The 25689-nt window shown below is 46.7% G+C and overlaps 2 protein-coding genes across 3 annotated transcripts; one reads left to right on the top strand and one right to left on the bottom strand.

Annotated features, from left to right (window-relative positions):
• Window positions 1-7658: 7658 nt before the first annotated feature.
• Window positions 7659-16555, bottom strand: GNL1 (G protein nucleolar 1 (putative)). The gene is made up of 12 exons (XM_036875437.2): window positions 16273-16555; window positions 15684-15849; window positions 15174-15310; window positions 14864-15015; window positions 14688-14759; window positions 13562-13769; window positions 13333-13428; window positions 12716-12910; window positions 9011-9189; window positions 8770-8932; window positions 8382-8522; window positions 7659-8008 (listed from the first exon to the last, which is right to left on the bottom strand). Exons 1-12 carry the CDS (start codon window positions 16343-16345, stop codon window positions 7767-7769), a joined length of 1824 nt encoding a protein of 607 aa, XP_036731332.1. The 5' UTR covers window positions 16346-16555; the 3' UTR covers window positions 7659-7766.
• A 184-nt stretch (window positions 16556-16739) lies between these two features.
• On the top strand, window positions 16740-22028 carry PRR3 (proline rich 3). 2 transcript variants are annotated; one of them, XM_036875438.2, is made up of 4 exons: window positions 16740-17555; window positions 18279-18341; window positions 20730-21017; window positions 21281-22028. In XM_036875438.2, the coding sequence occupies exons 1-4, from the start codon at window positions 17453-17455 to the stop codon at window positions 21385-21387; spliced, it is 561 nt and encodes a 186-aa protein (XP_036731333.2). In that variant the 5' UTR covers window positions 16740-17452; the 3' UTR covers window positions 21388-22028. The 2 variants fall into 2 exon arrangements, with proteins under 2 accessions (XP_036731333.2, XP_036731334.2); XM_036875439.2 differs by lacking the exon at window positions 18279-18341.
• The last annotated feature ends 3661 nt before the right edge of the window (window positions 22029-25689 follow it).

Genomic DNA, 25689 nt, shown 5'->3' with positions numbered 1-25689 from the left:
TCAAATGAGTATTCATATTTGAACTGACTGTTTATAGTTCATAATGCATGAGCACAACCGAAGGTTTCTGTGATGGCTGCCCTTGTACTGTTCACCATGTAAGAACTTATTCACTATGTAAGAATTTGTTCCCCATGTAAGAACTTGTTTGTTATGCCTCAGAAGACTGGAGACTGACGAAAATTAGGCTTGGGGTAGATTAATGATTGTGCATTGAGCATTGACTCCCCTATACAGAATTTTATTGTTGTTGACAACCATTTGATCAATAAATATGAGAGATGCCCTCACAAAAAAAAAGTACACACTTCCAATGGTAAAATAAGTAAGTAACCGGGATGTAATGTATAGCATAAGGAATGTAGTCAAGATATTGTAACAGCTTGGTATGGTGATAGCTGGTACCTAGAATTATCATGTATATAAATGTTGAATCACTATGTTATACACCTGAAACTAATGTAATGTAATACTGTGTGTCAACTACCCTTCAATAAAAAATAATTATCTACAAAAAAAAAAGATATAAAATACAAAATCAAAGGGAGAAAACCGTAATGTAAAATTTGAATTGGAAATGTCATGAATTCATGATTTTTCTAAACACTGGAAGTGTCTTAAAGCAGTGATACCTCTGTAGCAATGAACTCTCCCAACATCTAAACAGTGGTTTCTAAACACCATTCCTTACTGAAAGAACCAATGCTCCTTGGAGAAATGGCTGATTCCATGTCTGGAGCTTGGGAAAGTAATATTGAGCCAGGGACATCTTGTACCAAAAGTAAGAACGTGCTCACAAACAACCTTTGGGGTATGTCAGGACACAAGAGTCAGCTTAAAAGGACTCCCACTTGATATGGTTCAAGTCCACACAAAAAAATGACCATAAGTGATTATAAAATACTGAATAGAAAAAAACCTGAAACTATAGGGTTGTTGTTTTTTTTTTTTAAGGAAAAGACTAATTTTTTATCTTTTACTCTGAAAATTGGTAACTAAAGGGAAATAATTAAGCATTTCTCCTGCCTTTTTAAAAAGAACCCTAGTTTTCCAGTTGATGGGGGAAAGCTCCTCTCTGCATAACTAACCCCTTATAAATCAGGAGTGGGAGAAGTAGAAAAGCACCGTTTTGTAACCCTAATGAAATAACTCATTCAGGGAAGAATTACTAGAGATGCCAATTGTTAGGTGAAAGTGTGTTAGAATATTCACAGTATTTAAAGAATCAAGAAGATGACTTGCTAATTTAAAGGGTGAAACTTTCTGGCACAGATCTGATTACACTTAGCATCCCTAGTTGTGGGATGACCTTGTATATATATTTGATGCGAGACAGTGTGAACTGTCGGGAGCCGGTCCGAACTGCCAGCCTGATGACACAGTCCGGGCAGTCGGATGGAAGGGACTGCACAGCGGCCTTCCCAGAGGAGCAACCCCGATATCCCTCCTGCTCAAAATGTCCCTCATAATAAATTTGCTTATTTTGGTTTCAGTTCAAGCTGCCCCTTCAGGGAAGAGGCCATATCTAATTCTCCCTGAAAATTTTTGGTACTGGCCCTAAAGGAAATTGGAAAAAACCGCTACTGGCCTTGTGACTACCCCCAATGATGGGAAAGTGAGACCCCATGAGTATTGGACCCAAGTTTATGGGGAAAAAAGATATGGAAAATTTACCTGGGTTGAGGTTCCTTCCCCCGCCCCTACATGGCCTCCAAATAACATATTCAATGACTAATGGTGACAGGTGGGTACAGAGAACAAATGATATTCTTTGGCTAGCCTGCCAAAGAACAGCCTGGCAAACTATAAAACAAATGAGAACAGGGCATTACCTGACTCCAGATCAGAAAAATTGCCATTGTAAGTCTTACTGAAAATGGGTCCGAGGCACAATCCATAAAATTTCTCCCTGACAGCCATGTCCTTTAATGTCCTTTAGAGAGAGCCTCTTTCTTTCCTATCGTAGATGAAGAATGGGAGTATAGCTATGAATGAATGAGGGCCCTACATAAAAATAACAGAACAGTGAACGTTAGATAGTCATCTGTAAAGAAACCAAGAGTCTGGCACCTACCTAACCTTTGTAAGATTTTCTGACCACAATAACTAGGAACAAGGCCAAGTGATTTAATCCCATTTTCCAAACTCATGTAACCATGCTATGTGTCAAATAAATGATCAATGCCTGCACTTTACTTTATGTAATCAAAGAGTATAAAAACAAGCTGCTACTTTTCATTAAAGGCCGGGCTCAGCTTTTGCTCGGTTCACCGGTTAGTCGCCAATGCCGTCCATCCTTCAGGGACTCTTGGACTCGCTGGAGCTGGACTATATGGCACTTTTGAAAAATTAGTCCCCAAATTGGGTAACCAGAATTTAATTTTTTTAATTAAGAAAAAGTACAGAAGGATAAAGGAACAAATTAAATTATACCACAGAAACAGTTAAGACAAATCCACAGTGTAGCATTTTCTGTAAGAATCTGGCGTAATCTCTTCAGTCAATACTATGAAGAAAAAAGACTGGATTATTCTGGATTACAAAGAAAAGAGGAGAGGGGAGGACATACATTAACCAAAAAAAACGTGGAATTTGATTGGATCCTTTGTTTTTAATGCTATAAAAGATTTAAATTGGGAAAGTTTGAATATGAACAAATGTTAGATGATATTAGGAATTAATAACTCACTAAATGTGATAATTTTGTTGTTGTGTAAAATATATTCTGTAGATTTAGGGATGATGTCTGCAACTTGCTTTCAAATGGTTCAGAAAAAAGATAGGCAGACAGACAAATGGATAAGATAGAGACTAGTAAAGTAAATACGGCAAAATCCTTACATTGAGCGTTTGGGTGTTTATTTTCCTGTTTTCAGTTTTTCTGTGCTAGACAATTTTCAAACCAAGAAGTTGGAGAGAATTTCCATATTATTTTTACACAGTAACAGAGGACATTTCAGGCTGCCGCTTATTATTTCTTCTTTGCTCTCCTGAGGAATCAAAAGATTCTCATAAATGATATTTCAAAAGGCACATGAAAAAGCATCAAAACTTTATGGTCTCCTAATTCAAGTTTTAATATGTAATTGTTTTATTAAAAATTCTTTAATTTGCAAATATTAAAACACTGCAACTTATACTGACACAAGAATGACAATGCACTAGCAATAAAATCAAAGTCTAAGCTAAACTATTTAGAAGAAGTAGTAACTCGATAATTTTAAGGTAATTTAAAACAGGCAATTTTAAAGAGTGCTTCATAAGAAGGCGCAAAGCAGCCTCAGCCTGCAGTGATGCTACCACACCAGCAGATGGCGCTATAAAGCGTCTCAGGTGCAGCGGGAAGATTGGCGATCTTTTAATTAGCTTGAACGGATGAGTTCATATTAGAGTTAACATTATTAAATATATTTACTGCTTATTGCAGTTACTCTTATACTACTTACTAACTGGTACAGAAATTTAACAACTGGTTGAGCCGTACCAGTGCAAACCGGCTAAATGTCATCTGTTTCCTCCTATTCGACGGAAGCCTCCCAAGCTCCTGCCGGAGGGTAATCCCTACACCGGGACTGAGTACCACCTCCGCCTGCTCTCCAGGGCTTGTTGCATTCGTTTCCACTTTCCTGCATTTTCAGCCTTTACTCCTGCACTTGATCCTTCTTCCTCGCAGCATATTAAAACGCACATAACATTTTTAAAAAAAGCTCAATTGTATATACTGATCCATCTTTACTTTCCTTGCAAATAGACAAACTCCTTGAAAATTATGTCCTTTCCTCCACTGCCTCCATTTCCCCTTCAAATTATTCCTCCAGCCCCTGACATCTGGGGTTTCTGATCTCACTTGTCCAGTGCAACTTCTCCCACCAATATCATCAGGGCTTCTTGTTGCCAAATCCAGTGGACACTCTTCCTTCCTCATGCCACCACTCCTCAGCAGCATTCCACACGTCTGCCTTCCTTCTTCCCTATGATAGCACCACTCTTCCTTAGGTGTTACCCTATCTGCTGGCCCCTTTCCTGTCCCTCCGTTTTCTGTGTTCCCCATTTTCTTCCTCAGCCCTCTTCTCATGTTACACACTTTCTGTGGACGATCTCGCTCTCCTCCCACCTGCATATTATTGATGCCCAAGTCTCTGTAGCCATGAGCTCTCTCCCCACAAGATCCACTTGTATAAACCCTGCCTCAGGAAATGACCCTAAGACCCACCCAGCTGACCAAGTCAGAAACATGCACTCTTGGCTTGTCCTTTCCCTCCCCAATACAACAAAAACCCCAAGACCTGTCAACTCTACCTCCTAAGCACCACATAAAACTTCTCCTTTCAGTATAAGAACAAAGCAAAAACTGAAGGAGCAAAACAGCAGCAGACTCAAAGAACCCAAGAATGGACTAACAGTTACCAAAGAGAAAGGGACTGGGGAGGATGGGGGTGGTGAGAAAGAAAGGGGGCATTATGATTAGCATGTATAATAGGGGGGCATGGGGAGGGCTGTGTAACACAGAGAAAACAAGTAGTGACTCTATGGCATCTTACTACTCTGATGGACAGAGACTGTAATAGGGTATGTGGGGGGGACTTGGTGATGGGGGGAATAAACATAATGTTCCTCATGTAATCGTAGATTAATGATACCAAAAAAAAAAAAGAAGCTCAGTCCAGTCACTATGCAATAGGGCTTTGGAAGGAAAGAAAACAACATGGGGTGGTATGGCTCTTATCTTTCCATTAAAAAAATTATTTTGAAAAGATTTCAAACTTAAATGGAAAACTTGCATGTTAAATGCAAAGAACTGCAAGGATCCCCTCAGCTAGACTCCCCAGTTGTTGATATTTCATTGCATTGGCCCCATTTCTCCAAACTGTGATTTGGAAAAAGCAGAAAGTCCATTCTTCCCCACTTCTCCCTTGCACCCTGTCCCAGCCACGATGAACACATTAGTTTTCCAAAGTTGTCACATGCTTGTTCTCTGACCGTTACTGTCCCCTCTGGAATGCTCTTCCCCTCTCAATGCTTGGCTAACTCCTGCTGTCTTCAGGCCTTGGCTTGGACCTCTGCTCCTCTAGGCTTCCTCTGACACCATGACTTGCTTAGCTGCCTCAATTGGGTGTTCCCATAGCAATTCTTTACCACAAACTACTCACTTTTTCAGTCTTACAGAACTTGATACAGCCTCCAGCCCTGTCTGCCACTCTTTCCTGATCAGCATCCTAAAGACCCTCCTGCACAGACTTTAGTACCACCCTTTCACAGCACTTAGAGCCACACTTTTTTTCTAATTGTCTATTCAGTTGTTCCTGCTGTCCAGTAAATTGTGAGCTCCATAAAGGCCCATTTCTCTATCGCTACTCAGCAGCGACTGGCACCCAGTAATTGCTTGAGAAATACTCAGTGGGTCAATGAATCCTTGGAGTGATTCCAGTTGTGCACCTTAGTTACAACAGTCCAATGGATACATGTAATTATTTTATAACCTACATAGTACTATAGAATTACTGTATTATTATTTGTGTCTGGCTATTTTACTCTTTGAGGGTAGGGTCAATTTCTTTGTCTCAGAACTTAGTCTGGAGGAAGGGGAGCTAGGAAGTAGAATTCCAGTATGAATAAGAAAAGCACTGGTTCCTCTCATCGAGAGACTGGCCAGAAGCTATGTGAATTGTCAAGAGCCCCAGACCTCATGGTCAAGTATCCTTATGGTGGACCTGACCCAGGCAAAGGGGTGTGAGGATAGGGGTCCTGGGTATTTCAGCAGGAGGGGTGACTGGACTCTGGTTTCCTCTGCCCATCAGTTTCAACTTCTGCCTCAGGCCACAGTGTTGAGGTATTGTTTACTCCTCTCTTCCTGAGCCCGTTTGTTGCCAGTAGTTTTTTTCCCAGACTTACTTTCTAGAGAGCAAGCAAGTCACTAACGGGGCTTGGGAGGAATAATTTAGTCTAGCCCCATGGTGATGTTAGAGTTGCCTCCTTCCAGGTCTTCAGCACAAAACTCCCCCCTCCTCAGCTTCAGATCTCAACTTTCCACCCCCAACCACACTCTCCCAAATGCCCCTGGTTTAAATTCATGAGACCTCAAGTGAAGAGACACACCATAGAGGGGGCGCAAAAGGAATTTTCTTCCGTTTTCAACTTCTTGAGGTGATCCAATGTCCCCACCTCATCTCCAGCAGCACAGAAGTCCTCTAAGCTTCCTGGAACATCATGAACCCTCAGGGGAAGCCAAGCTTTACGCTGCCTTTCTTCCATTAGCTGAGCCTGGCCTAAGAGCCCAAGATGGGAAGTGGATTTTTCTCCCAACTGAGACTTTCTTAAAGAACATTTTGAGCAACCTTCAAGCACATTCACACACTGGCAGTATTTAAACTTCACACTGGGGTATAAATTCCAGGACTTATGTCTTCACTGAGACCAAGGGAGGGGTGAGCTTATGGAAATGTGTGGCCTAAATAACTCAGCCTCGCCTAAATACACTTGTTTCATTTGTTTCTGGGTTGACAGGGTCTCTGCTGACATTACAGAAACTGCCCTGTAACCCAGAACCTGAATGGGATGCTTTAGAGTGAAGAGAAGGAATCTGGTACTCCCAATTCTCCTCACCCCTACATGGCCAAACTCTCAAATTACACTTTTTGCTACTGCCCCACACAACACTGGCAGCCAATAAAACAAAGCCCTTAACAAGAGAAGTACAGCAAGGCTTAAGATGCTTTGACTCACAAGGGCTGATCACTGCTGAAATACACATGACTCCGTTAAGATCGCTCTGACCTCCTGCTGACTCCTGGCTCAGACCCTGCACTGATTCACTGTGGCTCCACACCCAAACCAGGATAAGAGGGATTCAGGAGGCTGGTTCTGTGTCCTCTCCTATGAATCTCATACACTCTTAGCGTGTACAGGCCTTTAAATAATCAAGCTTAACACTGTACTTCAAGGGCTGGTGTGGTCAAATCATAAAGTGTATACTAGTTGTCAGTAATTAAGACTACAGTCAACATTTTCACAAGCATTTAGTCTCAATTAAAAATCCCTATCAACAGGAAGACCTAGAATTATACTGTTATGAGCCCTGAGGATTTGGAGAACATTACACACCCTTCTTAATCCAAAACCTTGGCTGCCTGAGAACAGAGTCTTGATCTTGGCCAGGCTGAACATTTAGGTTAGGCCCTGTTTGTGCATCTTTATATGCTCAGCGCTTAGCTTAGGTCCAGATGCACAGGAGGCACTCATTAAGTATTTGCTGAATTCGAATAAATCTTGTAAAAATCTCAGAGACATCAGCTTGTGACACCTCTATTGCTTCTTCTCCCAGAAGGTCCTGGTATGACCCATGTCTGGCAACAGGGGGCGTACAAGGCTGCTGCTCAAATCCAAGAGGAAATGACACAACTCCAAAAGGGGATTTAGACCAGGCCTCAAAAGCCTGAAGCAACTTCCCCTCCCCATGTCGATAATGGGATTTCTAAAGTATGGACTGGGAGTAGGAACAGAGCCAGCAGGTTTCAGGGCCTTAGAACCCATTGAATTAACCCCTAAGAAAATTTTCCTTTGCAAAGAGAATGCACAAGAAAAGGGAGAAGAGGAGAGAGGCTTCCATAGCCGATGGCCTGGAACAGCTGCTCTCACCTCAGTCCATCTGGGGAAGGGGCTACAAAGCAGACAATCTTTATTCACAGTTGGGGCAGCAATGGGGTGATACCCCCAGGTCAGTCCAAAAGCAAAGATATTATGCAGAGAAGATGGTGCAAGGCAGGGACTCAGCACTCGTCCTCACCCAGCAGGGCATAAGGGTTTCGGGCGGCCAGGCTAGACCCTGGGGCTGAGGCTGGGGTGTCCTCATCCCCTTCCCCCTCCTCATCTGCATCCCGGTCCTCCTCTCCCTCCTCCTCACAGGAGCTGCTCAGCTCTTCCTCTTCCTCCTCCTCCTCGTCACCTGCTGGCCCCACCCTGCCCTGCAAAACCACCAGCTCCGTAGTCTCCGGATGGGACTCCCAAGTGCCTGGGGAACCAAAACAAAAAAAGAATGGAGGAAGGTTTTGAGCAAGGAACTAAAGCCAGAGAAAGACAGGAAGGAGGCAAAGACTAAGACTAACAGTACTTTCTATAGCTGCTGGATGCATTCATTCATTCAACCTTTCACATGCTAGGCTCTGAACAGAAGCGCTGCACACATGAACCCCACTCTTTGCCACCACCTTGCCAGGGGGCAACTGCCATCCTGCTTTTGAAGATTAGGGAACTGTCTCAGAGATGCTTAGTAACACAGACCTGGCCAACAGGTACAGAACCCAGATTTGACCCTCGCTCTGTGTGGCCACAGAGCACACAATGTGTTGCCTATGCTACCACACAGGAACTACTGGCTGTCTGACCTTTCTGTTCACTGTAGCCTGGGGGATGGAAACACAGGCTCAGGCGGCCGTCCAGCGCCAGCCGCAGGAGGCTATTGGCCGCTCTGTATACATCGTTCCGGGCTGCCTTGGCTGTCTTGTAACCCCGTTTTTCTGCCCAGGCTGGAGGGAGAAAAGAGTAATAGGCAAGGAAGATGTTAACCATGTCCATTCACCATCACCCTGATCCCTTAACACAATCTTTCCAGTTTTCCCCAGAACATTTCAGGCCAGAGATTTGCTGGCCCACAGATAGAAGTCAAGGAGTGAAGGGCCAGTCGTTTCACTAGCGACAGACCTCTGAGAAAAAGAGAGGAGACAGCGCAGAGTTAAGGGCGAGAGGAGGAGAAACCAGGCACACGGGGCCCACCTTCACAGATATCCCAGGCACACCAGGGGTGTTCTGCTGAGAGGTCCTCTGCCTCTGGGTGGCGCAGGTGGAGCAGGGCCTGCACAGGGATTCGGGAGGCCAGGTAGCCCACAGCGGTGTATGGCTCCTGGATTTGGGCGATGGGGTAGATCCCTGCCAGAACCTGAGGAGCAGAAAGAGCACTCAGCCCCTGACTTGAGCTCCTGCCCCCTCTCCCTCCCTGACCACTCTGCCCTCATACCTGCAACTGCCGTGGCAGAAGGGAAGGGAATATGAGGCCGGGGCAGTCACAGAGCTTCACAGACGGGGTGAGGAAGTAGGTCTGAAAGTATCGGGTATGGCCCGGAGTTCTGGAGACACTCACCACCTTCCGCCCCACCAGCCCGTTGATCAGTGAGGACTTCCCCACATTGGGGAAACCTGAGGAAGGCAAGGCAGATTACCATCTGACAGGTCCTTACTGTATACTGGGTAGGAAATGGGCCTATAGCTAGAGCAGAAAGGGGAAATGAGGCTCAGAATGAGGGAAGCAGTAAAACATTAGAAGTTGCACATCAGGCTCTGCACTGCCATGGTTCAAGTCCAGCCCCTCCACTTGCCAGCTTTGTGACCTAAGGCAATTTAATTTACTTCACTTTCTGAGCACTTGCTCCTCATTTTACAGTGCAGATAATTCCAAATTCAGGGTGGCAGGATTCAGTGAGAAACAAATACAATGGCATGGTTCAGTTACCTACAGCAAGCCAAGTGCCCAATATGAGCAAGACTCACATCTCATCATTATCACAATGTCTCCAAGGATAAGACCAGAAGCCCTTGGGACTCACTGCTGCTTTCATGACCACCCTTTCATGCTGGCCAACTTCAGTCCCTGCACAGACCTCCCATTCAGCACTCCAGCCTCTCAGTGCCAGGACCTCCCTTCTAAAGACTGCTGCCACCACCCCATCTCAGCCACCCACTCCCATCATATCCAGATGTTGTGCCTTCACACCTCCGAAATCTCAACTGCAAGCACCCCCTGCCCTGACATCCTACCTTCCCAGCTCACTTACTCTGGTTCATCCATTCCAACACATCTTTGCCTCTGCCTCTAGCACAGCAACACTTCAGTATGGGTCTGTGTTCTCACTTCCCTTTTCACCCAGCTTAGAGCAGGTGCTCCAGCTCTCTGGCTAGTGCGCTCCCTGGTCCCACCTCACCCCTCATCTTCCTCCCCTGGCAGAGCCACAGCTCTGCCCATCCAGCGCCTGTTGGGGGCGAGGCGGCTGACTGAGGCTGGTACCACCCCGCTGAGTGCGCACAGGCACTACTCACTGAATTACCTCTTTTTCAAAGGAGGGAAGGAGGGAGAAAATAACCCTCCTGTGACAACCTAAGCCCCATTCTCTGTCCACTTTATAGTAAAACTCCTTAAAAGACTTGCTGATTTTTTGTCAATAATTTTCTCATGCCATCCTCTTTGTCACTAGGAACTTTAACATACACAAAAAGTGTGGAAAATATAAATATGCCTGATGAACCTCATGTCACCCTTCCCAGACCCAGCATGACAAGTATCCTTGGAGACCCTACTTATCCCTTCTTGAGCATAATCCTCTCCCACTGCACATGAGCCTTCCCCTGAGGTGTAAGGGATTTCACTCCTCATGTTTCCCTTTAGTTTTATAGCCTGCCTATCCCTGAATGATGCAGTATGCTGCTGCCATGCCTGGCTCCTTCTTGCGTTGACATCACGTGCAGTTCCACCTTGCTGCTGGCCACCTCTCTCTCTGGCCTACCTCAGTCTGGCTTCCTCTCCCCAACTCCACTGAACCACCGATCTTCACGTTGCCAAGCCTGCTGAGCATGTCTAGCCTGACCTCATTAGACCTATCAGCAACATTTGAAACAGTGCAGCCCCACTTTCCTCTCCAAACACTTTCTGCATTTGACTTCTGGGACACTCCCTTGGTTTCCTCCTTTGCCCAACCTCTAAATGCTGGCTTGGCCCTCTTCTTCCTACCAATCCCATGGCCTTAAATACCATTTATATCCACCAGCAGCTCACCAGACTTAAACCTCTCCCAGATGCCAATCTCCAGTCCTCTAAGCTCTGGTCTCCCATACCCACTGACTATTCAACATCTCCACTTGGGGTATTCTAAAAGAACCTCAAATTTAATTTCTGATTCCCTCCCCTAACCCTCCAAAACTGCTTCTCCCCCAGGCTTCCTATCTCAGTATTCCCTGTCACTCAATACAAAACCCTGGATGTCCTTCTCTGTTCTTCACTTTCTCTTATGCCCCCAATGCAACCCATTACAATATCATTTAATTTACCTTCAAATATATCCTGTTTCTGATCCTATCTCCCCACCTCTGCCTTCGCAGTGCTACTGAGCAACTTTCACTTCTCCCCCAGATTCCTGGGAAGCTCCTGACCACTCTCTCTGCTTTCTTTCTTGCCCCCTGAACATAAATCTGAAGTTTAGCAGATAAACTTCTAAACAGAAAATCAACTCCTGTCACTCCCTTGCTTAAAGCCCACCACCAGATTCTCATCAGACTTGAAATAAAATCCAAAATGCCTTCTCACATCTGTGAGATCTCACATGATGTGGCCTGTGACTTTCTAACCTCACCCCGAATTCTCTTTCCCGGCCCCCATTCCCCAATCTACCTTGCACACCCCACAATCACCAAGCTCGCCCCCACCTCAAGACCCTGTCATTTCCTGACCCCTTGGCCTGGAAGGTCCTTCCCCACATCTCCAAACAGCCACTGCAAATCAGAATCCCAGGCTTTCTCTGAGGAACACTTCTCTCCCAGTCACTCTCCATCCCTTTCTTTGCCTCTAAATACTATGATTTCAGACCATGAATAGATTTACTGACAAGAAAACAAGCTCCATGAGGGCAGGGACTTTTCTGCCATTGTCACAGTGCCATATCCCTCCCTGGAATAGCACCTGGCACCTGCCGCTCAGTAAGTATTTGTTAACTGGACAAATGAATGAGAGCTGGGGAGAAATCCAAGCCCAGGGCTGCCCATGCCACAGATAACACTCTCCCTCTTACCCCAACCTGAACACAGACAAGTCAAGGCAGCAGCTGCTGAGAGAAGGGGGACAGCTGGGGTCAGAAGTCAGGGGAGGGGAAGCCAGAGTGAACAACTAGAAAGGAACCATCTGTCAGCAGTAAGGCAGGTTCTTCCCAGGACAAAATGAGGACTGACAGTTAAGTCAGGAACACTTCTAAGGAGCCCAACTCCCTACTCTGTTCTCACTAATTCCTCTGGGCTGGGCCTTTTTTGGCTCCAGTCTCACCTCCTCAGCTACCACAACTTCAGCAAAGTCACTTTTCACCTCTTCCACCCAAAACAAAAAGGGGCCCTGAGCCCTACTCATATATTTCTTTCTCCCCCACCAAAAGCAAAGACAAGGTTCTTATTTAAGGAAAGGCTCTCCTTGAGAACAGACTTAAAAGCATAAAACCCAGAAGGAAACTAACACTAGCTAAGCTCTTACTATGATTAGTCATCACTCTAATACGGACTATTTACTACGACTGGAAGAGTTACCACACATGTCACTTAGCACAGTGTCTGGCACATATAAGCACCAGGTACATGTAAAGTTTTGGCAGCTACTACCATTATTTGTCAGGCATTATTAGATTTTGTACTATTCCTTTTGATCCTCACATTCACTCTTTTAAATGGATATCAGTGTCCTCACTATAAAAACCAAACTCCCTAAGACTCTTAAGTTACTAAGACACCAAGAGTGGGTAAATAACTCACTCAAGATCAGTAACAGCTGAAGAGAGATGGCACTTATGCGTGCCATGATCCTTCCACTATAGCAGAGAGCCTGTGGCTTCCTCTGATCACCTTCCCTCTTTCCCAAATGTTAAAACTCGGTACCTCTTAGGAGGCCTCCATACATGGGCTGTCACTTCCTTACCCACACAGCCGATGGTCACCACCCCGTCCTTATAGTGCTCCCGGGTTGGGCCAGTTGGCTCCATCGCTGAGTCAGTCTGCTGCTCCACCAGGACTGCTGGCCCATCCTCCTCTTCCTCCTCTTCCCCGGAGCCATTACCCCAGGTTGCCCCAGCCACATCCCGGGCAATCTTCTCCCGCCAGCTGCTCAAATCCACTGCTCAGGGAGGGAAGAGATGAAAAAGGTTCTCCCTGGAGCCACAGTATATGATGGTGCAGACTATGCGCATCACAAGGGATGTGACCGGTGCCCTCTGGAGGTGGCTAGTGCCAACCTGCACAATATACAGGTTGTAGTACCAACTCTCCTAGCCTTCACCTGACCCCACCTGGAATCATGTGCATTCGTGTGCAATCATCTCTGAGTTTCTGAAAAGGACTTGGAAGACTGAAGGCAGCAAATCACTGGGGCTCCTGCCTACCTGCTGCCTCTCTTTTTCCTCAAAGTTGGTCAGTGGCTCCCTCCTCCTTCCCTCCCCGCCTCTCACCTGCATCCACAATAGAAAAGGCTGACTTCAGGAAGGGTGGGCAAATGACTCCAGGCTTGGCCTCCCACAGCTCTCCTTTATGGGCACATACCTTTCCCAGCAGTGATAGCTTCACAGGCTCTCAGCAATTGCTCAGGCCCCAGAGCCTGAGTCCATCCTCTCCCCCGCCTCCGACTCTTCTTCAAGACTGAGATCAGAGAACACAAAAATGTTAGCACACAGGTCTATACACCCCACCCAAGTACCTTTGTCAATAAGCCTCTCTGTATCTTGTCCCCTGCCACCCTACCTCTCCCATGTTGCCCTCACCGCCCACTTACCACTACTAGGGTCCTGTTGGGTGCGGGGATCCCGAGGAAAAGAGGTGAAAAGAACAATGTGGAGCTGGGGATAGTGTTGGTGAAAATAATGCTTCCAGGCAACCACGAGGGCAGGTGGGGCCAGATCCACCTTGTTCAGGACCAGCACCAGGGCCAGCCCAAGTTCTCCAGTCACGTACTCATAAAGTGCTGGTGGGAAATTCACAACCTGGGGCAGAGTTGGTGAGAGGAGGGAGTAGTGAGAGATAAATCCAGAGTTCTCCACCTCCAATTCACCACTCACTAGGCACAGCTCAGAGACAAGAACCTAGTGGTAGCAGATTCTGGGGCAAAAGGGCAAATCAGCCACCCCCAACTAGGAAGATAAGCTGGGGTGATACCTGTGCATTTGGAGGAAATGACAGGAATTTGATGAAGGGATAGAAATGAGTAGAACACAGGAAAAGGAAAAGCACACTACAGTAAAGGCTGGGATCAGCCACAGGGATGGGGGGCTGGAATAGAAATTAATCCCTATTTTCACTGCATGCAATCGTCTGTTTGTCTACCTGTGTACATATATACGCGTTATGTGTTTTTGTTGAGCATGTGTGGTTGTGCACATGAGCATGTATGAATGCACACACATTTGAATATGTGTTGGTGTGTATATACATGTCATAACAGGCCTCCAACTTACTAAATGTTCCCACAGACCTTTCTCCCAGTGAAGTGGCAGAGCCAGGTTCACACCAGGGCCACCCAGCAGCAGAGTCTAGAGCCTTAGCCACTGCACTACCACTTCAGGAGAGGCAGAATTCTGTAGAGACTGATGTGGAAGGGCAGGAGGAAGCCCCCAGCAGCTTGCAGAGAATCCCCTGACGCTCCACACTGAGCCTTCCTATTGCTCTAGCTCTGGTGGGCTAGGAAACAGGATATTCAGTTTTTCATCAAAGGAGTAAAAGAGGGAAAAAGAGGAGTAACGGGCTGTGACAGTGATAAAGAACTGAGTTCATGGCTACAGGCATCAGCAGAGTAGAGGAGGCTAGAAAAGAAGGATACCTCTGTCTCTCAACTCCTTTCTCTGCCCTTTACCCCATAAGATTCTCCTCCCTCCTCCCCTGCCATCCTCATCCCCAGTACTCACTGGATGTCGGATATCAGTGATAAGCAAGACAACATCAGACATCTCTAACACTCGCCACAGCTGCCTCCATGTCTGAAAAGACAAGAACAGGGAAGAGAACTTGAGCCAAGCGTCCCTCTCTGGCCTGACCCCAGATCAATCTGACTATAGGTCACTGTGCCCCACTCCTTTCTCACCTCTAGATTGTGCTCAAAGTAGCTGAGTTTCTCAGAGGTGTAAGCCCCATGAATCTTTCCAAGATACTCCTGGAAGCTCCGTTCCTCCTGGCTCATTAGTTGTTCCTTGGACATCTCATAGCTCCAAGGAGGACGTCGGGGAAAGTCCAGGACTGAGGAATGAAGAGAAAGTCCAAATAAGTCTGAGGAGGGTTTCAGGACTCAAGTGTATCCCAGACTCCTCCTTCCTGGAAGTCAGCTCTTACTCTTCTTAATTCCTTCCCTGGACCTTTGCCAGCCCCAAACATCCGGGTGGTGAGCTCTCACTCACCTGAGCCAGGCTGAAAGACCTCCCGGATGTCCAGCTCCAGCAGCTCAGCACTGACAGGCTGCAGCACTTGCTCCCGGGCTGCTCTCTTTCTCCTCTCCACCTCCTCCCGGCTGTCTCGCTCAAAATGCAGCCGGTATCTAAAGGGACAGAGACCTGGGCATCCACCGCAACCCTGTGGCCACAAACTCCCGTCTTAGGCAGGCAACTTCGCAAAGCTCTCTCTCTGGAGTTGTTCAAGTCTCCTGTCTTATTCGGCCCTTCCCCAAGTCCCCCTTTGGTGAAGTATTCGACCTTCCCCTGAGCTTCATTCTTCTAACAGCCAAACTCTCTTCAACCCCTCGGGAAGGGATGATTGTAGGTCTTCCCAGCGGTCCGCGGAGAACCGTGGCGTCCCAGCCCCACCACCGCAAGCTTCAAAACCTCCACCGGCAGTAGCCGGCTTTCCCCCGCAACGCTCTGACTTCCGGGTAGGCGGGGAAGCCCGGGCCAGAGACCCCCGCCCACTCTCACCGATTTGGGTCATAGCCTCGCGGGCCCAGCCCCTGGGAGGGCTGCTGGTTGAGCCTGCGGATGTGATGGGTCACAGACTCCCCATCCGAGGTGTCGGTCTGCTCCTCCCGCCGCTCCCGGCTCCCGCTGCGGCTGTTGGAACTGGATCGCAGCCCATCTTGAAGCCCTACGGGGAGGAGCCGGCGACACCAGGGCAGGCCAGCTCTCAGGGACCACAAGACACCCCCCCCCACGGTCGGCCTGGCTCCCCCTCACACCACCCCACTTCTCTTGAGACCCAGTCATCCCAGCCGCCCTTCCCAGGACCCTCCCGGATGTGTGTGGGAGAAAGTCACTCCTCCTCTAAGGATCTGCGGGGATAGCGCCCCGCTGGCGCTGGAGGGATTCCCCTCCCCCAGCTCTCCATCCTTCCCCACCCCTTCCAGATGTAGGGGGGCTGGGGTGAGGGAATCCCCTCCGCGGTCCCCTGCGCGCGCTGGCGCGCGGCCACCCCCCCCTCCCACACCCCCGAGAGGTGCGGCGGAGACACCTCTCCTTCCAGAGGTGCGGGAGCCCGAGCCCCGCCCCCTCCTCTCGTTCCCGCACTGACCTCGCTTCCGCTCGCGCTTGTCCTGCAACTGTTTCTTCTTCTGCTTCACGCTGAAGGGCTTCTTCCTCGGCATGGCCGGGACCAGTCACCTGGCCAGCGCTCCGCCGAGCTCCCGCCGCTCCAACTGACTGCCCCAGGCAGCCCCCGCGGGACGGGCCCGGGACCCGAGAGGGGGCGGGGCTGTGGGGTGACGTCAGCGGTCGGGCCGGGCCGATTCGCCCTGGTGGCCAGGGTAGAAGGCTGACTGAGGGAAATCCAGCTACTTCCCTCCGGGAGCGAGGCGAGAGGATGATGTGGGGTGGGCTACTCACACGTGAGAACCAGGGGCACTGCAGAGAGGCAGGAGGCGCGCGTGGGAGGACCGGCCTAACTTCGTCACGGACGCTTCCAACTCGCGTTCGAAGGGGGGGAGCGTGTGTCATCACTACCTTGCGCGCCGGAGAGAAGCTACCACTCACCTGGAGGGGGCGGTGGAGCGGAGGACGGGACCTACCATCTGCGGGAGACGGAGGCGTGGACACGCAGAAGAGGCTTTACCAGTCTTAGTGGAAAGCTGGGACTGCGCGTCCTGAGAATGGAGCCCAGTTGCTGAGTTACACTAGGGGAAGGGGCAGAGGTCTTGAATGGAGGGTGGAGGTCTGACGAGTCCTGGACGCCGCCCTACTTTGACGCAAATTCTTTGTGGGACCGATGAGAAGTAGCAGGCTTAGAGATCATAAGGGCAAGTGCGGGCGAGGAGGGACACCCAAGTGATACAGGAGGGAGGTCAGCGGGAACGAAGTTGTGCCTGCAGCTGTTACCATAGTAACTGGGGACCGGATGTGGCGACCTTAGGGTGCGACGATTATTCTCAAGCCCTCTGGCCCGACAGCCTGCGGACTCTATGGCACACTGTGAGGAGCCGATTGTAGGGTATTCGGCAAGAGGAAAGCAGGAATTTTTTAAAGAATTTCTAGAAACAGCAGTGGGAAGGTTTGCGATTGCTGCCATGCCTGGCAGAGGCCGAGGGGGGTGGTTTATGCGAGAATAAGCCGCACAAAGGCTCCCCACAGCCTTCCGGAAGTGAAATGGGGGGAGCCTCAGTCTCGTCCACCACCGTCTCCGGAAACGGAAATAGAATCCCAGCGTGCCCCTTCCTCACTGCCCTCCAAATCCCGCTGTAGCCATTGCCGCAACCACGATGCCGAAACGAAAGAAACAGAATCAGCAGCAGCTGCCGCAGCAGCAGCCCCCATTGCCAGAGCGGGAAGAGACTGGAGACGAGGAGGACGGGAGTCCCATCGGTGAGGAGCCCGGAAGGGGTGTGCACATGCCTGTCGGCCGGTGGAGACGAGAGGCCAGGGGCTGAAAGGGTGCGGGGGAGGGGGCTCTAGCGGAAGGAGGAAGGACGCATGCGCTGTGGCGGGGGGAGCGGGAGCTTGCCCGGAATGGAGTCCTGAACAGGTAGTCTCTTACTTGAACTCTCAACAGCAATCCAGCCCCTAAACCTTTATAAAGAAGGCAGAAGAGGAGAGATAAAGAATTCGTGTGCGCTGCCGCAGAACGGTAGAGAAGAGGGGCCCTAGAGAGGTTGATGGGATGACAGTTTGCGACCAGACTTGCTCAGGAATAGTAGAAATGCAGCTTTCTCTAAACTACTTTGGAAGGAGGGGGAGCAGCAGAGGAGGAGGGAAAGCTATCTGTCTGACTGGCCAGCAGTTAAAGAGAGATTGGATTACTTCTGTAATATTTTGGGATGTTTTGAATAGCAGCAGTGTAAGGGAAAGATAAAGTTGTAGGTATCCTTTCTGCATTATCCCCCTTGCCTAAGTCTCCATTTTTTGCAAACTCTGAAGAAGCTTTGCAAAGGAAAGGGCAGACAGGTGGGGTGAGAATTCGTAACACTGCCGAGAATATGTCTGGCTTTACTGGTTGGACTAAGAAATGAGTAACAGAAGTAAAACATAGAACAGGATCATCAGTCCTTTAGTCCATTCTGATGACCATATTTTCATGTCTGCTCTTAGGACCACCCAGCCTTCTGGGCCCTCCCCCCATGGCCAATGGAAAACCTGGTGACCCCAAGTCAGGTGAGGAGGAAGGGGCCCTGATCGTTTGATTAGGTCCTGGAGAAGGGTGCAATGGAGGGACTAAAAGCCAGGAAAGACTTTAAATCAAAAGATCAGGAATTTTATACCTGAATGAATGGAGAAATGTGTATTCAGTGTAAAGATAACAGTTCTTCCCAAATTGATTTGTACATTCAATGCATTCCCAGTTATAATCCCTGTAATCTTTTTTGAATATAAGCATTCTGCATTATTATGTGGAAATGCAGAATATCAGAGTAAAACATTGCAAAGATAGAGGGCTTACTCTGAATATCAAGACTTAAACTTTACAGCTACAGTAGTTAGGATGGTGTGGTACTGGCACAGTGATAGACATATGTCAATAGGACAGCCTGACGAGTGCAATAACAAGCCTGAACATATAGACACTTCATTTATGATGAGGCTGGAACTGAAATAGTACTCTTTAAAATAAATGATACTGGATTAATTGGATACTCGTGGGGGAAGATGAAGTTTGAGCTCTTATTCATATCAATACAAATATTAATTCCAAGTACACTGTAGATCTAAATGTAAAAGGTAAAGTAATTCTAGGAAATTTATTTTTTGGTCTTAGAGTAGATAAGTTCTTAAACAAGGAACACACATTAACCATAAAGGAAAAGATTGATAAACTGACCTGCCTTAGAAAATATAAACTATCAAATGGCACCATTAAAAAACTAAACTAATATGAAGCCTTAGAGTAGAAGATATTTACAACAAATATAACCGATAGAGGGCTCATAACTACAGTATATAAAGAACTCTTCTAGATAGCCTGCTAGAAAAATGGGCAAAAGACCAGACCAGCTATCTCATAAAAACCAAGAACTAAATGGCCAAAAATATGTGAACAAGAAAACATCATTAGTCATCAAAAGCAATACAAAAACACACCACTTTGAAATTGAAACCCTTGTGCACTATTGGTAGGATTGTAAAGTGGTGCAACCACTGTGGAAAACAGTATGAAGGTTTCTCAAAACATTAAAATAGAACTGTATGACCTACCAATCCCACTTCTAGGTGTACATCCAAAAGAATGGAAAACACTATCTTGAAGAGATATTTGTACCACACCCATGTTCACAGCAGCACTATTCACAGTAGCCAAGAGCTGGAAGCAACCCAAGTATCCACTGATGGATGAATGGATAAACAAAATGTAGATTCAAAAGAATACTATTCAGCCCCTAAAAGGAAGAAAATCCAATCAAATGCTACAGCATGGATGAATCTTGAGACCACCAGGCTAAATGAAACCAGTTACAAAAATACAAATACAAAAAAAAAAAGACAAACGCTGTACAATCCCACTTACATGAATTACCTAAAATAGTTAAATTCACAGAAACAAAATAGAATGGTAGTTGCCATGGGTGGATGGGGGAAAGGAGGGTCCTTTAGTAGCTGTAGAATTTCAGTTTTGCAAAACGAAGAAGTTCTGGAGATTTCAAACAATGTGAATTTACATAACTATTGAGATATACACTTAAAAATAGTTAAGATGGCAAATTTTATGTTACATGTATTACTACAGTTTAAAAACAAAACACTGCTTTTTCACAGTCACGAGAATGGTAAAAATAAAAAAGATTGACAATACCAAGTGTTGCCAAGGCTATGGAACAGCTGCTGGTGTGAGTGCAAATTGGTGCAAACACTTTGAAAAAGACAGCTTGACTTGATCTTTTAAACCTGAGCATACATATATTCTAGTACCCAACAATACCTCTACTATGTAATATACTTGATTAATGCATACATATATAACAAAGATATGTATAAAAATGTTTATAGTAACATTTTTGGTTACAGCCCCAAACAAATCCACCCACGTGTCCACCATCAGTAGAACAGATAAATAAGCTGTGTGTGCATGCAATGGGATACTATACTGCAATGAAAATGAACAAACTCCTGCTACAGGCAACCTGGATGAATCTCACAAACATGCTTGAGAAAAAGGAGTCAGGAAAGAATACAGACTGTATGATTCCATTTATGCAAAGTTCAAAAACACAGAAATTAACCTGTGGTGCTAGAAGTCAGGATAATGGTTATATTTGGCAGGGAGGGTAGATGAGTAGGGGAGGAAGGGTACAAGGGAAGGGACTTATGAAGTGCTAATAAGGCTCTATCCCCTCCCCTGGGTGGTAGAAACACAGGAGTATTTACTCGGTGATAATTGAGTTGTGCACTTAAAACTGGCATGTTTTCTGTATGTGTATTGTATTTCAATAAAAACTAGTTTAAAAAAATCAGGGCTTTATCAGTATTAAGCTAGCCACTGATCACCTCTCCATGTTGTTCCCTCTTTGTCTCTCTTCCCCTCCTCTCTCTCTTTCCCTTTTTTTTTAGCTCTTCACAGAGGTGCTCCAGGATCAAGGGTACCAGTGATTCCACCACTGCTGAGTCTCCCACCTCCTCCCCGAGGCAGAGGCCCAATCCGAGGAGGCCCAGGCCCCAGGTCTGGCCCATATGGTCGTGGTTGGTGGGGGGCCAATGCTGAACCTTTTCCTGGACCAGGCCATGGGGGTCCCTGCAGGGGAGGCTTTCACAAAGAGCAGAGAAACCCTCGAAGACTCAAAAGCTGGTCTCTTATCAAGAATACCTGCCCGCCCAAGGATGTACCCCAAGTTATGGAAGGTGAGGTTCATTTTTTTATGCCTGTACAGCTGTAATACCCATCACTCCCAGAGTGACCTAGTTCCCAGAATGTCCATGACGCTCTTCTTTTGGGCTGTCCTTTGTCCTTTTAAAGTAAGAGTATAGCCTTGAATGTATTTTCTCCCAGGAGAAAGACTGTTATTCCAAAATATCTGGAAACGGTAGGGAGTAGGAAATCTAACTGCTCTATCCCTGCTTTTTGTTACATTACATTAAACTGCCCAATTTTCACTTGTTCACAGACAAATCCAGCCGCCCTGTCTGCCGACATTTTGCCAAAAAGGGTCACTGTCGATACGAGGACCTCTGTGCCTTCTACCACCCAGGCGTCAATGGACCTCCTCTGTGAGACTGTGCCTTCCCCTCCAGGCTAGAAGGAGCCCTCTGTGACTAGTGGCCGTATGTTTCCCTGTGGCCCTGTGATGGCTACTGTGAGGCTGTTCACCTGCCACCCTCAGTCAGTGACACCCACCCCTTCCACCACCTCCCCGCCTTGGGGTGCGGAATTGTGTTTCATCACTTGTGCACAGAGTGCACTCTTTCTTCTGATCCAGCCTCCAGAGACTCACCTTCAGGACCCCATCTTTGCTCCATTCAACTGCCTCCTGGATCCTCTTCCCCATCACCAACTGACTGCTGAACAGGAAACCTCTTTGGTGCTGTTTCTTGTGCATCTATCCATCCAGCCCCCAGTATCACCCTTAATTCCTGAGAGCCCTGGAGCAGCTTCCTACCATTCCCTTCTTCTAGCTGCTTGTTTTCAGGACTCTTTATGTGACATACCCAACCCCCAGTGTTGTCAGCTGCTCTGTGAAACTCACCAGGTTGTCTGACCTGGGGTCAAGTTTGGAAGACTGGTACCGAGTTACTGCCTGAAAGGCCACTCTCCCTGCTTTTGGATTTCGTAGTTTCTGCATCAGTAGCATGATCCCAACCGCTCTGGTCTGTGGTCACTGTGCTTTGTGAAACCATGTGTCCTTTTGTAGCCTTTCTCAGTGTCTGTGGCATTTTTGTGACTTCCCAACAGTAGAGTTAAGTTTTTCTGCCAAAATGAGTAAGGCTTTTGGTGCCCTCTAAACCCTTCCCACCTTCCAATGTGGGAGAATTGTGAAACTTTACACAAGACTGCCTCCTTGGTCGTCCTGTTCCTCTGGTGTCAGTTTTTCTGGGTTTGAAACAAGCCTGTGAGATGTCCTCTAAAGCCTCTGATGGGCCTACCCACTCCTCTCCAGCCCACTTTAGTTAGACTACATCATTGTGAGGCCACCAGCCCTTTCATTTGAATTCTGTGAATCTCCACCCTCCTGCCTCTGGGTGGAACCTGGACAGTACTGTTGCCCTCTTCCAACCTTCTTCCCCTACATCCCTGGCACTCGTTGTTTTCTGTGAAAACAGCAGTGAACAGGTTCAGTTGTGAACTGGTCCTGAGGAAATGGGTCAGGAGTTGTGTGGGCAGGAGGGAGGGATGAGAGCCATTGGAGAACTGAAAATGAATTTTTTTTCTTTTTAACCTTTTTTTATATTAGTAATAAACACAGTGGAAACAAGCATTTTCTTTAATACCTGTGTTCCAGTCATCTCTGGAGGTGCAGGTGAGGCTGTTCTTGAAGTCAGTTTACTCTTTAGGTCACACAGTGATGGAGACAGGCAAAGTCTGAGGGACTTTCAGTCTGAGAAAACCGATGGGGTCCCATTAACGTCTGGGTGCCAGCCAGAACAGGCTGCGTTCTGTCCAGTGGCAGTCTTGTATGAGAAAGGAAAGGCCATGAAGTAGTTTTTAAACATTTTACCCCGTTTGAATGTTTATGGTTATGGACTGGAAATGACAAAGCAGTCTTTTCAACAAGCACTTGTAGATGCCTGTGGGCCAGGCAATATACTAGGCACTATACTAGAGATAACTAGTGTAACTAGTGTATACTAGCAATAAAAGCTGAAACCAATTAATTTTAAATCTGTAGGAGAGCCACTCAAGAAATGAAAAATATGTGTTGGAAGTGACATGAGGAAGTGAGACGCGATGATAGGGGAGTATGTGATAAAGGGAGTCTGGGAGGATGGCAACTGAGATAAGCTCAGGACAAGCAGGAGGTGGGGCAGGAAAGTGAAGTCCAGGCAAGGTTGTTGCTTAAAGTTGGGAAGGGTGGGAGGCAAGGCAGAAGAAAGAAAAGCTAGACTGCTAAGGGCCATGCAGGTCGTAAGGATTTGGGTCTTAAGACCAGAGCCTTTCAAGAGTTTCAGGCAGTATAAGGGATTAGATTGGTTTTCCAAAAATACCAACTTCAATGTATGGAGCTGGCCAGTCTTGGCAGTGGCAGTTAAAAGGTTACTTTAGCAGTGTGGGTGAGTTGTGCTCGTGATACAGACTTGGGTAGTAGTGTAGGAATAAAGAGGACATTTGGAAACAAATAAAAATGAAAGTATTATAGACTTGGGGTAGTTGTGGCTTGCATAACTAAGTGCCATTTGAAAGGGTATTGGAAGAAAACTGGCAGAATGCCACTAACTTGCTTTTGGAATGTTGAGTCTGAGCTCCCCTTAAGATAGCCAAGGAGATAGAGAAAGTAGGTAGTTGGATATACAGGTTTGATACTGAAATTAAAACTAGAGACATAAATCAGTTACAGGTGGTGGTTGAAGCCATGAACATAGATCCATTCATTCACTCTAAATATTAAATACCTACTATAACCCAGCTTATCAGCTTTAAGTTGTAACAGAAACCAAAATTAGTCTTAAAACAAGATAGAAGTTTATTTCTCTCACAAATCAAGAGGTAGACTGTCCAAAGCATATGTGACAATCATGCCACCACAGGGTCCTCAGGTGTTCTGAATTCCTCCCCCCAGCTTTCAGCTCCACTATTCAGATCCTTTTATTCACTGTTGGAAGTGAAGCTCTAGCTTGCTTATCCATGCTCTAAGCCTTGGAATGGAGGAAGGGCAAAGGACACCAGCTGTCTTGGAGAACATTTTCCAAAAGATGATACAGCTCTTCAACTTACATGCCACTGGCTGTAACTCAGTCCTGTGGCCAATACTTGGCTGCCATCAAGGCTTAGAATGGTATCCTATTCAGGCAGCCACGTGCTAAGCAAAGTACTGGACTTGAAGCAGATGAAAATGGTAGGATGAACATACTCTGCCAGCAACTCCTTGCTAGAATTTAGGGGTGCAATAGAGAATAAGGTAGTAAAAGTGTCAATGCCCTCCAACGAAAGACTACCAGGAGCACACATACAGCCAAGCTGGGTCTATTAGCTCCACAGAGGTTGTCTCTGAGAAAGGGTTAGAAATGGCAGGATTAGGGTTTGGGGAGAAGGTTCAAGGAAATGGGGAATTGTTCTCATTGGGTGCTGTCAGGAAGTGGGGGCAATTCTGTGACTGCACATCTTAATCTCATCTAGAAGGAGGGTGAAATAAAATATGGCTAAAGATGTAACCATTTTTTTTTAAGCCATCATTGGTTTTAGCAAAGAAGGGGCTGTTTAGTGGTTTGCATGGTTGCCTTGTTTTTGTCTATGCTTAGACAAGATTGAACTTCATCTTGACTTCATTAGTCACAGAGTGACCTTGCCTGCTGTTGGCATTCTGTGAGGTATGTTCAGCATGCAAGTACCCTAGCCTAAATTTGAATGCCAGGCCAGCTCTTAGCAACACCAAGGCCTAGCGGTTAGTGTCAGGCCAGTTCCCAGATGTCAGGAGCTGTCTTTCTCAAATGTAAACAAATAATTACAGGTTGTGATTAATGCTATAAGGGAAACAAATGGGATACTGTGCAGAAAATAGTGTTTGAGAGCTACTCAAGATGTGGCTGTGATAGACCTCTCTGAGGAATCTAGCTTAGTCATCTGGAAGGACAATGTCAAGTGGGAAGAAAAGAGTCCAGGCTTAGCCTTGAGGAAAGGTAGATGTAGTGACCAAGTGAAGAAGGACAAGGATGAGCCTGGCAAGGAGACCAAGAAGGGATGGCTAGACAGATGGGGAGAATTACCAGAGTGTGGTGTCTTCTGGTTGCTTTATGCCAGGCACCATAGTAAGTTCTTTATATGCATTACTTATTTAAACTTTACACTGATTCAGTGAATACTTTGGTGCCTGCTCTGGGCCCAGCACTGTTCTAGGGGATGGGGATGTATCAGTGGAAAAAAAATCCCTACCCATATGGTGCTCAACAATAAGTACACGTGTAACATAATCATAAGTAATAAAGTGAAGGAAGAGACTGGAGAGTAACAGATGTCGAGAGAACAGGACAATACTACAAGAGTTAAGGCTTCTTTGAGGAGGTAACAGAAAAGAGTTGAGATTAAATGAGAAAGCAACCATATGAATATCTGGGGGATATGCATTCCAGGCATAGGGAACAGCAACGGCAAAGGTCCTGAGGCAGGAATGAGTTTGAGGGGTTTGAAGTAAAAGTAGACCAGTGTGGCTAGAATGTGGATTGGAAGATGAGATCAGGAAGTATAATGGGCCAGGTTATACAAAGCCCTGTAAGCCGTGGCAAAACATTTGGATTATATTCTGAGCATTTTGAGCAAATGATTACATTGTAAAACTACCACTGATTATAGGCGTAAATAGACTAGAGAATGAGAATGACAAGAATACCTGTAAGGAGGCCACTTTGGCACTCCAGGGGAAATAGG

Source organism: Manis pentadactyla, chromosome 16, assembly GCF_030020395.1.
Source record: "Manis pentadactyla isolate mManPen7 chromosome 16, mManPen7.hap1, whole genome shotgun sequence".
In the NCBI taxonomy this organism is placed as follows: Eukaryota; Metazoa; Chordata; class Mammalia; order Pholidota; family Manidae; genus Manis; species Manis pentadactyla.
This window is presented reverse-complemented; position numbering and strand designations above follow the sequence as displayed.